Source organism: Humulus lupulus, chromosome 8 (genome assembly GCF_963169125.1).
Source record: "Humulus lupulus chromosome 8, drHumLupu1.1, whole genome shotgun sequence".
Taxonomy (NCBI): Eukaryota; Viridiplantae; Streptophyta; class Magnoliopsida; order Rosales; family Cannabaceae; genus Humulus; species Humulus lupulus.
The window spans coordinates 65415538-65428669 of NC_084800.1; the positions used below are offsets into that span (position 1 = coordinate 65415538).

Genomic DNA, 13132 nt, shown 5'->3' on the forward strand with positions numbered 1-13132 from the left:
TTGTGATGTTTGGGATGTGTTAGGATGGTTTTTGGGTTCATTTGGCATTAAGAATGGGATTTGGAAGCTTGGGAATCAGGTTAGAATCAAAGGAGTTGAAGAAGGTCGATTCAGGGGAGTGCTGGTCTGGAGGTAGCGCTATAGCGCCCACCCTAGGGCGTTACAGCGCTCCTTAGGAGGCTTTTTGGCATATTGGTGGTTTTGAGTATAGTGCTGGGGCGCTAGGGGTTGAGCGCTGTAGCGCTACCCTGTTCCTTCTAAGTCCCGTTTTGAGTGTTTTTAAGGGTTTTTGACTTGGGGTTTCACTCCTTAAGGCCCGGGATCGAATCTACTCACCGTGTAGGCATGTTTCGAGGTCCCGAGAGTGGTGCTTAGGTTAAGACCCTATTTATGTGGATTCTCATTAATGAAGGTTATAATTGGTTGTGACTAGGTAACCGCTAAGGAACTAAAAGATCGATCGTTCTCAGGGGTCGTCCTTATTATACTTCTCGCTCGAACCTGAGGTAAGAAAACTGCACCCTGTGTATATGTGACATGCGAGTTTGGTATTGAGGCATGTTTATTGATAAATGTGGACATGGATTGCATATTAAATGCTAGAGAATGTTAATTACCTGTATATGGCACTGACTAGTCAGGGACACTGATCTAAGAGTTAGAAACGGCATGAGCGTCCTGAACGCAGGGCCGAATGAAGATTAGATCTAATCAATATCAGTGTTGAATGGCTCTAAGGCATTAACACTGGACCGACCCTAAGGTCGATGAACTTATAAGCGCTTGTCTGGTCTAAGACCAGTTATTCAGAGCAAAGGCATATGGCCCCGGTGACTGTTTGTCACATGGCTAGGGAACGCTGTTCCAGGGTTATGACTCTATGGTCATGAGGAAGGTTATGTTGGTGACTATTCACCATACACCTATCCTGATCAAACTTATGAAAGGTTCTCTTATCAGTTAAGCCTGGTGATCCTATCGTCACATGGCTAAAGGGTGCTATCCCCATATTAGTGACTTTTGCGACTGTCACCTATTTGTTTGGGTTGTTGGTCCTGGATGATTATTATGATCATTGTTGATATTATATCATGTTTTATTATGCTTTTCTTGCTGGGCCTTGGCTCATGGGTGCTATGTGGTGCAGGTAAAGGGAAAGAAAAGCTCACCTAGCCTTGAGTGGAGAGCTTAGGTGGTGATGTGTACATATGCGGCCGCTTGACCACCACGGCCAAGGCGTTCTCAGAGGAACTAGGGGGTTTACCCTATTTTGTCGCTTAGGTCGGCGGGATTGTAAATTTGAAACTGTAATGACTATTTTGTACTGAGAACAACTTATAAATTTTTTATTAGCTCTGCAGAGCAGTTTGTAATAAAAATATCCATTTCCTTTTTATTAGTTTTTCACCTTAACCTGTTAATTACACTTAGAGCACGTTTTTGACCAAAGGACTCGGGTAGCGGGTCAAATTTCCGGTCCACCGTTCACCGTAACTGTTCTGGGGTAACCAGGGCGTTACACAAGTGCTTTACCAGGCCCTAGGTTCGCGGTCCACACCGTAAGGATATCCCAGGTATCCTTTAGGGTCTTACCCTGGCAGCTCGCACTCCGCGTGCTAAACGCTGCTCCCGGCCCCTTGCCGCTCTCGGCCCTTGTCGTTCTCGGCCTTCACCGTTCCCGGCTCTTGCCGATCATTCACATATTTGCATACATGGCATAATTAATCAAACACTTAAACATGCATTAACATAATCAATGGGCTATGCCCTGCACATAGTCATATAGGGCCATGCCCCGCAACACAACTGTAACGACCTAAATTTGCTAATAAGGCTTAGGGCCTTGATTAGTGTGTCTGGAGGGCAATAAGTGAATTATTGTTATAATATGTGAATTTATGTGAATATGTGATAGAGATGCATGTTTAGTTGAATTAAATATGCATGTGGGCCCCGTTTGGATATTAGGGGTATGTTGTGATTTTAGCCCGTTGACGGCATAATTGCGATAAATGTGATATGTTTGTGATATATCTGTTTAGCACGATCCGAGACAGTTCTAGGGAGCCGTTAGTCAGGAAGTCACAACGGGGTTGAGAATCCGACCCGGGGCGAATCGAGGGGTATACCGGGTATGTGATATTTTTCGGGGTTATCGGGTTACGGAAATAAATATTTGGAGATATATTTGAGGTTAGAATGTCTAGAAGGGAATATTGGTAAAATTTACCATTTTGCCCTCGGGGACGTTTTTGGTACCCCGAGCCTTGAGGTAACCACATAGATTTAAGTTAAATAAAACAAAATAAAGGAAACCCCTAAACTTCCTCTAAACCGACCCACTCCCTCTCATTTGCTCTGATTTTCCTATACTCTTGAAGGTCTAGTAACATCTTGGAGAAAAACCAGCCAAAGCTAAGGAATTGAAGTTAGGAATCAAGCTAGAGTCTTGGAAGCTTGGAGCTTAGGGAAACTGAGTTGTGGATTTAATTCTGTGCAGGTAAGCTTCCTAACATGTTGAGTTGTGTTAATTTGCAGCTGGTTTTAGGTTAAGTTTTAGAGTTTTTCATGTTGGAGGGATGAAGATTTAACCTTGATCTTTCTAAGGGTTTTGGCATGAGTTTCTGTTGGGTTTGGCTGTTGAATCAATAATATAATCTTTGTGATAACCAGTTTGGAATGTTGGCTTAATTATGGGGATAATTGGATTGGTTTTGAGGTGAAAATAGTGTGTTTTTCTGGGCTCGAGGGGTCGGGCCGCGGTGTTGTTCTTGCTAAGCCGCAACCCCATAGAACTTTGGGCGCCTGGAAATGAAGGCGCGCCGCAGCGCCCTTTAGGAAGGGCCGCGGCGCATATGGGCTATTTTGAGGCAAGGCCTCGAGTTGAGCTGGGGGCCGCGGCATGAGTCCCTAGGGCCGCGGCGCTTAAGGTACTTTTGGATTTTTACGAGGTTTTAGGCTCGGGGATTCACTAGTTAAGGCTCGAGATGGATTTTATCACCCGGATTGATAGAATTCAATGCCTCAGAGATTAGAATTATGGCTGGGAGTTATTTAATGGATTAGAGCTTGATGGGTGGATATTGTTAATGTGTTGTGACTAGGGTTTCGGCAAGGCTTGGACTAGGAAACTGTGCTCGGGACATCGGTGCTTAGAAAGCTCGGGACACAGGTAAGAAAACTATTGTTCCCATAGAGCTTGTGTTACCGGGCTCGGCCCTATTTGATTGTGTTGCGGGGCATGGCCCTTTTATTGAATTTATGTATGTTATGATACTTGTTTAGTATATTATATGTATGGGAGAGGGAAGAGGGAAGAGGAAACCGCATGGGAGAGAGAGAGAGAGCTGAGAAGTTCTGTTTTTTTTTTCTCTTTCCTTTGCCTTTCTAAAACGTTCTAAAATTTCCCAGTCCTTATCTCATCATAACCAGCTGCCAAAAAGACCCAATTGCTCCTTAAGTTACCCCAAGTCCTCATATGCCACCAAGGGCGATTTAGTCTTTTAACACATCCCGCTAAATCCTCGAGTATGTCTAAAAATCCTGTTTTAATCCCAACATGTCTAAACTATTACTATCACTAACCGCTACTCAATAATTCTCAAACACCTTATAATATTCCTAAAATACCCCTAAGCTCCTCCCGAGCCGGGTATTTGACCCCGTTGTGACTTTTAGCAAAACAACTCCCTAGGACCGTCTTGGAATGTGCATCACAAATATATCAGCATTATATCACATATATCACAGTTATGCCCTCAACGGGCTAAAATTACAAATATACCCCTAACAACCAAACAGGGCCCACATGCATATTTAATCGCCTAAACATGCACTTCTAATCACATATTCCTTAAATTCACATATATTAATACAATATAACAATTATTGCCCTCCATGCACGCTAATCAAGGCCCCAAGCCTTATTAGCAAATTTGGGTCGCTACATGAACTGTACTAAATTCCATCTATATACTCATCGCCTTCCTCAACCCTTCCATGACCTGGATAGACCTTGAATTTCATGAAGGCGCACTATCTCTCGCTCACATAGAGATCTGAATACTGATCAGCTACGTTACTTACTCTTACTGATAAAAATGAACTCACTTGGAAAACTGGTCCATAATGACCCAATCCAAATCACGCCGATCCACTATCCTGGGCAGCTCCACCGCGAAACCCATCGCGATGATTTCTTATTTCCATTATAAAATATTCAAAGGCTACGATGGCCTTGCTGATTCCTAATTCTCTGTCTTGACCTGCTAACAAGTTAAGAACTTTATCACACATCCCATTATGCCCCTCTCCATCTCAGGCCATCACATAAAAGCTTTCAAACTCCGATACACTGACAGGATGCCTGAATGAAGAGAATAGGAGAGTAACATGAGATTCATCCAGAATCTCCCATTTAATCCCAGTGTCCATCGGATTCCAAATCCGATCTCTATACTACAATAAACTCATATCTGACACTGTATATGTAACGACCCAAATTCGCTAATAAGGCTTAAGAGCCTTGATTAGTGTGCATGGAGGGCAAAATGGGAATTATGTGTGACTTTAATGAGTAAAATGCATGATTATGATTTAAAGCATGTTATATGACTATGTGAATATCTGAGATGCATGACTGTGTATTAGTATGCATGTAGGCCCTGATTAGGTTAGAAGGGCGTAATCGTAATTTTGGCCGTTGTGGGCATAACGGTATTGATATATGTGATAATTGTCGAGACCACATTATTATGTGGATATATCTGTGATCTGTGACTCGAGACGATCCTAGTGAGCAGATTAGCGAAAAAGTCATGGCGGGGATTTATACCCGGCTTAGGGTGAGTCTGGGGGTATAAATGGGAATTTGGTGAGTAAAGTGGGGTCTATTTTGATACCGAGGAATATAATTGGTGATTAATTAGGTATTAAGAAGTAAGCGGAAAATATTAGAGACACTTGAGGAACTAGTGGAAATAAGGTGAAATGACCAAAATGCCCTTAAGTGGATTAAAGGACTTGAGATTAAAGGGGAGGGTAGTAAGGTCATTTGGCTTGCAAGGGATAGATATGCTGAGGTTTTATACTTATTGGGAATTGTAGAAAAGGGTAGAAGGCTGAGGAAAGAAAGAAAAGAAGGAAAAGTAAGAAAAAGGAAAGGGAGAAAACAGAGAGTTTCCTAAGGTCGGTTTATGCTTTCTTCATTAGTTTCTTGAGTATTTTTGGGGCAAAGCTCAGGGAGGAGCTAAGTTGGGCTGAGCATCAAGAATCCTAAGTTAGGCTTGGAGAATTGACAGAGGTTTAGCAAGAACACCCTAACACTTGAGGTAAGGCTTTGTAGTTTCTTCAGTTGCTGGTTTTGGTTTTTGAAACTATGTGTATGAGCTGAGTTTGATGGGAATTCAGGCCAAAGGGTGAGGAAGAGCAAGCTAAGGAGGTGTAGAGGTTATCTTGAAATCGAATTCCCATTAAAGGTATGAATTCTAAGCTTCTAACTTTGATGTTTAACTGGTTTCTGCTGAGTTTTGATGTCTAGAAGTGGCTATGGTGAATTTTGAGATTAGGGATGCATGTGCTTGAGTTCTGGGTATTTGGGGTGCTTGGGATGAGTGGAGTGTGTTAATAAGGTTGTTTTTGAGTTTGGTGAAGGTTTGGAGAAGTTTTGGTTGAGTTTGATTCGAGGAAATTGTAGGAGGGAAGATTTGGAGGTTGCCTGTCTGTGACTAGCGCTACAGCGCTAGCCTTTGGGCGCTGTAGCGCTAGGCCAAGCTTCCTGGGGGATTTTGCTTCTGTTTGTAGCACTGTAGCGCCCTCCCAAGAGCGTTGTAGCGCTACCCTGTCTTCAGAAAGGGATTTTAGGGTTATTTGCAAGGGTTTTTTACCAAGGGTTTGGGGTTTGGTTCCACCACCTTGTTTGGTGGAACTAGGATTTCTCGGGGGGCTCAGGATTGGTCCCGAGGCTAGGTTTTGGACTTGAGGTTTGGTGATGACTTTAACCTATGGTTGTGTTTAGGTGAGCGCTAGGGCTCGAGAGGGATCGTGCTCAAGGAGTCAAGTGATCAAGGCTTGCGAATTGAAAGGTAAGAAAATTGCACCCGGTTATATGTTTGTGATGGGACTAAGTGCTCCCGATATTTGTATTATGTCAATGATGGTATTATGCCATGGGACATGTGATAGCGGCCTAAGGGTGCCGTACACAATATTTGCGCACAGGGCGCGGCTTGGCCACTGGTAGCCGAGGACAGCTTAATATTCACTGAGCTCGATTTAAGCGGGCCAGAGTCAGTGGGATAACGGAGGGAGCGGCCTGAGGGCGCTAGCCCTAGTTATCATTTGTGAACTGATATATGATATGAGTTGATATGTTTAGTATGTGGAATACTTGATTATACTGAATACTTATATGGTTGAGAATATGTGATGCAATATGAGTTATTGATTTGTTTGTTGATTGCTTATGCTCTGCTGTTGTGTTTTCTTGCTGGGCCTTGGCTCACGGGTGCTACATGGTGCAGGTAAAGGCAAAGGAAAGTTGGACCAATCCTGAGATGGAGAGCTGTGGGGTTGAATGTACATAGCCAGCTGTTCGATCGCCATGGTCGAGGAGTGGATCAGGACAGGGATTGCCTTAATATGGCTTGATATAGTATTTAAACCTTATGACTTTTGTAAACGGTCTTTAAACTTAATATTTTTGGGATCCCGTGTAGTCAGGAAACGTCTCTTAATGAAAAATGTGACTTTTGAGACCAAAACACTTTTAACCCTAGTTCCATTATAGTTTCAATAGCACGTTTTAAATTAAACGACTTGATTAGCAAGTCTAGCACTTTATAAACACACAGTGTAACAGTCTTGGCTATCCAGGGCGTTACACTATAACCCTTAGCTAATCCAGCTAAGACTTTCCACTCAATCTTTCCTATCTGTGGTTCACTTAATTGTTTTCCTTTTGATCCTTTCTGAGCTAGTAATCTCAAGCACAAATCTGGCCACCTAGCCCACCAGAAACTCTACTCTAGTTCTGGTCAAATCCTTTAACCAACACGTTACATAGGCATTAACTTTTCTCTGCCACTGAGGTGTCATAACAACCTCCAAACTAATCCTGATCTGCAAGAAGACTCAGATCTCTTTCCCAAGACACATGTAATATCCTGCCCATCCAAGGAAACTTCTGCCTACCGAGGCGTTCCTTGACCTTGGAGAATATCCGCAGAGAAAACATCACGACACCATCGTCCAAGACGATCACAAATCCCATTCAAATAAACCTTTGAATGCTCTGTTCATCTAATTCATCAAAACACTCAACATTGATCAAACTCTCAAATCATAACTCAGCACTTTCAGTGCCCTTATCCAATATAATAGTCTTCTAATCAACCTTCTCCCAGGTCTCTAATTGGCACTAACAAGATCCAAGATCCATCTTGGAGAATGCCATATTACTCACTAACTGAGCCTTTATTTCTTACAACTTTGTTGTGCCATTCAATACAGTGCCCTAAAACCTGTTTCCATTCCTGGCACCAATCCATTTACCATTTTATTCTTTTCACATAAAGGAACCCTGGCAAATCCCCTGGAAATATATCCAGAAACTCACAGACTACTCCAGTCTATCCTATTCCCGTTGGCATAATCTAAGTGGTCTCCACCACGCTAGCTAAGAGTTCTATGCATCACCCTGCAATAAAACTATAGCTCTCAATACATGTGTCATAAGCATACAGAATCCATACACCGTGCCAACTATCACAAGGCTTTCCGCTCTCAAGCCCAAGAGATACTATTCTTTCCTTGCCATTTAGCATTGCCCCATAATTACTTAACCAATCCATACCCTGGATCATACCAAATCCAGTCAGTCATAACCAACTCATCAAAACCACTGATAAGTCCTTTCCACAATAATTCACCTCATCTCTTAAATCACCAATACTATATTACATTCCCATCACAACATAACCATGTGATCTGTATAACAACTTTATGCCTCTCTATATGCAACAAATAAAGAACAGCATGGCACCAAAACCAATCAGCATAACTCAAAAATCAGAACTAGAAAACTGACCTGCCACCCTTGAGGAACTAGTCTCAGTCTCAATCTCTGACTGCCTCAGAATAAACACTTGAGCAGGAATCGAGTTGTCCATCCCCTTTTTCTCATCCTTTCTTAGCATTGGGCAATCCTTCTTACGATGTACAAACATTTTACATGAGAAACATGCCCTTGCTCGGCATTCTCCCAGATGATGCCTCTTGCACCGAGCACAAACTGGATAAGTCTTCCGGCTTTCATTCTTGCTTGCTCCAATGAGTGGAGGTACCACTACCTGAGCTCCGTGCTCTCCAGCACTCTTCTGCCCAATCTGATGTCCTGCGCTCTCAACAGCAAGAGTCTTCTCTACCACCTGAGCATAGGTAGAGATTTCATACATTGGGGCAACTCTAATCCCCCGAGCTATTCCAGGATTCAATCCTTGAACAAACTTTTTCTTCCGAGCTACATTTGTGGGTACCATGTCAAAAGCAAACTTTGCCAACCCATCAAACCTATTAACATACTCAGTTACTGTTGCCTTTCCCTGAACGAGATTCACAAACTCATTCACCTTAGCAGTCTTGGCTACATCACAGTAATATCTTTCATTGAACAACTGCCTAAACTCTTTCCAGTCCATCGCAACTGTATCTCGTGTTTGGGACACCACTTCCCACCACGTCCGGGCATCATCCCGCAATACAAATGTCACACAAACCACCTTATCGTGACCCGCCAGCCCCATACTGTCAAGAATGGAACTGATCATGCCCATCCAATGCTCAGCTCCGAATGGATCTAGGCCTCCCTCGAAGACTGGAGGGTAATACTCCTGGAATCTTGCACAGAGAAATTCCCATCTGTTCTCAACCCTAGGCTGAGCCAAAGCTGGTGCCACTCGTGGCACAACAAAGGAATAGGTGCTCCCAAACAGATTCTGCTGTTGCTTTAAACACCTAATCTCTTCCTCATGCCTCTGCAATCTTGATTGCAAATCTGTGAACATCTGCTGAAAATTCATAGGAGCAGATGAAGAACTGAAACCCTGGCTGTAATTTCCAGCCTCTGTATAACCACCACCAGGCCTCATTATTTGCCTTGGCTATAAACCTGTTGTTTGAATCTGCAATCAATAACTCGACCCATTAATCATGATGAACATATCAAGAACTTTCCCCACGGGATCAATCTTACCATACCACATTCACAAACCACTGCAGTGCTATAAACATGCCCATGGCATTCATACATCAATCATAATCCCTGCTCTTCCAACATTCACACCATGCCTCCAACTCCAGCATGAAAATATTACAATTATATATTCATGGAGCAAGTAATCATATGATCACATTCATATAAATATTCACGGAGCATATAATCATATAGTCAAGAGCCAGGCTATATCAAAATCTCATGCTCCCTAATACAATGTGCATGTAAAGCATTTACATTCTATTTAAGCAGTTAAGCACATAACTACAGAAATAGTTACCATTCCCTGAGTGAAGCTATCTTCAATGACGAGTATACATGCCTGGCTTGTCTTCAGGAACCATAAACCTTGGCTCGCTATGATACCATTTGTAACGCCCTACGTCACTATGGCTGCTTCCTGGAATGACGACTGGCCCTACAAACCAACACGAGTCTTTCCAGCGTGCTTTGTCCTCACTCACACGCTTCTTGGGAAAACTTCCCAGGAGGTCACCCATCTTGAGAACTCCAAAGTTAAGCGTGCTTGACCTCGAGTAATCTCAAGATGGGTGACCTCCTAGGAAGTTTTCCCAGGAAGCGTGCGAGTGAGGGCAAAGCACGCTGGAAAGACTCGTGTTGGTTTGTAGGGCGAGTCGTCATTTCAGGAAGCAACCATAGTGACGTGGGGCGTTACATCAGGTTTATGTTACAACATGCTATATGTCTGTTTCATCAATGTGTAGAAAGACTTTCATTTTGCTTTGTGTCTTTTTAGTTGATGTTTATCTCTGTCTATACTGTGTCTAGTTTCATGTTACTTGTTCTCTCTCAAATATTTCAAATTCCGTGTGTTCTCTTGTGTCCCAGCAGTGTTTGTTTTTAATCAAATATATATATATAAAATATATATGTATATATATAGATAATATTAAAATAACTAATCAAATATGTGTCTTGTGAGTCCTTGGTCCTGTCGTTCTTGCCCCTTCTCTGTCGTTTTTTTTTAAATCAAACAAAAAAAAAAACACAAACGCATTTCAAATTTTTTTTTTGGGTATCATTTTTTTCCCTCTCCCCAAGCCCGTACTCTTCCCTTTCTTCTTCTTTGATGCCGATTCCCAATGCCAACCGCCTCTATGCCCTTCCCCGTCGCAATCACCTCCCCACCCCGTCCCCTAAAACCTCTGACTCCTCCGCCCCTCTCTCTCCTGACCACCCCGCCCTCCCTAACCTAGACCTCACCCTCCCCGAGACCCAACTCCCTTCACCCCAAACCCCGACCCCAACCTCTCTGCCATACTCCCCGACCCCACCAACCCCTCTTCCTCCCCACTTTCAGCTGTCCCTTCACCACCACGTGAACCCTCCCCTCCATCCCATCGACCCTCCCCACCACTTCGTGCTCCCTCTTCACCAACCCATGCCCCCTCCCCTCCTCCACCACCTAAACCCACTGGCATAGCCTCTCGCACCCGTACCCGCCAACAAATCCCTCCTCTCCCCTCTGCTCCACCCAGCCTCTTAGTCGGGTCAAGACATTGGCTCGCTAATGAAAGCCCTCTCATGTTGTTGTACCAGAGTCCCCCCCCCCCCCTCGGACTCTCCACCTCCATCGCGTCCTGCCAAGACACCCAAGGTCGTGCCCCCACCTGCACCAAAGGCCCCGTCTTCCTCTCGGTTCTCCAAAGGCAAGGCGTCTACCTCCTCATCCTCTAGAGGTAACATCTTTCTGAACGCAACCTAAAAAACTCGGTTCACTGAGACTATTTCTTTGCGCAAATTACTGCCTGAGCGCTTGATAACTCTACAAAATAGAGTTATTTTACCACTTTTTATGTGCGAATTGTTGCTTAATTCTTGAGTTTTTAATTGATTTATTAAGTTTTAAAGTAATTTTGAATTTATTGGGTTTATTTTGATTTTATATATTTTTGTGTGTTTTTATAGTTATTTTGTTGTAAAATGTTGTATTTAATTATTTAAATTATTGTGTCTAGTTAGAAGTGAAAGAAAATGTGTGTGTTTTATGGAAACTAAATGTTAAATTAAATTAAGTTTTAAATAATATTTTCAATGAATTAATACGACTTATTTTATACTTAAAAATATTTGATTATAACTTAATTTATGTTTATTTTGAAGGAAAATTATTGATTTTAAGATGGTTGAAGTAGAAAAATTAATGTTGTGATGACAGGAGAACTATGACATTTTTGAAGAGATTAGCAAGGAATTGAGGCATTTTTCAAGCTCATGCCCCAGCTAGCTCCATCAGCCCACCCCTTGGGCCCGCCTGAAGGCCCACGCCCCAGCCAGCTCCAGCAGCAACCTCCTGGGCCGCCTGCCATGCTCCAGGCCCACACGCCCACCTGGGCCTCCTCATCTCCCAGCTGAGACTAGCACAGCCTCCTACATCCTCACAACAGCTCCTTGCACCCAGCCAATCACGCCTGCCTGAGGCCATTGTCTCCCCAGCCACGCCAGAAATGCATCCAGCCATTTCAGTTAGTTGATGCCATCCGAAGCTGCCACCTGCCCAGGCCTACGCCTGCCTTCAGCCTCCCACACAGACCCAACAGCCACAAAGCCAATTTTTTAGCCCAACAAATACACTTTTCTACCCTTGTCCCATTGTCCAAAAATACCACATTTTTACCCCACTTTCTACACATTTTACCACAAAACATCATTATTACACTCTATAATTTATCCTTATTTACCATATTATAATTAATTAAATTAATTTAATCAATTTACTTAATTTAAATTGATTATTTTAATGCTCATTTTTTGGCTATAAATAAGAGATTTTGGGTGTCAATTTTAGAGGAGGTTACCATATCATAATTTCTACACATTCAAAACTTCTCTATTCTCTTCATCTTCTTCTTCTTTTTTGTTATTTTCTATGTATTTTTAAAAGAAAAATTTGGGGGTTTCTCCTCCAAATTTTCCTATTTATGTTTGTAATTTTTAGTGTGTATTTGTTATTCTAGTTATGAGTTTCTAATCTTTTTAATATTATTAAGGTGATGATGAAACAATTTGTAACTAGATAGTATTTATTTTGTATGTTGATTTCCCATTTTGTGCAACAAAGTTTATGGAATTTTCTTCTTCAAATATCTTCTTTCATCTTAAATATCATGTATTTTGGATTGTTAGCACATATTTACACTTTGTTCTTCATTAGTGCAAAAACATAATATTCTTTGTGTAAGATGTGTCATTAAATTGTACACATCCATGCTTAGAACAAAAATATTATGTTTTGCCTTATAAATAATGTTCATTGATTTATTTGTTATTTCATTAGATTGATTTACACTAAATGCTTTGAAATTATAATTTTGAAAAGTGAAGAAAAATCATATCTTTTTAGAAGTAATTTGTGCTTAAAATTATACATCTATTTAGAAAATGATAGTTTGATTTATTTTAACTATCACTAAAATTTGGGAATCAATGTACTTTTAAATATTATTGAACTTATATTTTGTGGATTCTATTATCTTAATAATCTTATTTTGCTATCTTGATTTCTATTATTAATTTATGTTTATATATTGTCTTTAATATCTTTATTATTATCTTTTAGTTTATTTTCTTGTCACAAATTCTCATCAATCTTTGGAGCTAGGTTAGAATTTATTAATTTTGGTTTAAAATAGTTTTCTTTTTTATTTTAGACAACTCCTTTGGGTTCGACCTCGTGTTTACACGAAAACTATTCTATAAATACGATTCGTGCGCTTGCGAGTATAAATATTTAAAACATACCCGTTTTGGGTCAATCAACGCTTGTTGGATTACTCTGAGTTTAGTTCTTTGGGCTTGTATGACCTTATTGCGTTTCATGGGTGGAAAGAGCCTGTGTCT

At 41.6% G+C, this 13132-nt stretch overlaps 1 protein-coding gene across 1 annotated transcript; it reads right to left on the bottom strand.

The window, feature by feature from the left end:
* Nucleotides 1-10491: 10491 nt before the first annotated feature.
* LOC133795519 (uncharacterized) lies at nt 10492-10866 on the bottom strand. The gene has a single exon (XM_062232965.1). It carries the CDS (start codon nt 10864-10866, stop codon nt 10492-10494), a length of 375 nt encoding a protein of 124 aa, XP_062088949.1.
* Nucleotides 10867-13132: the final 2266 nt, after the last annotated feature.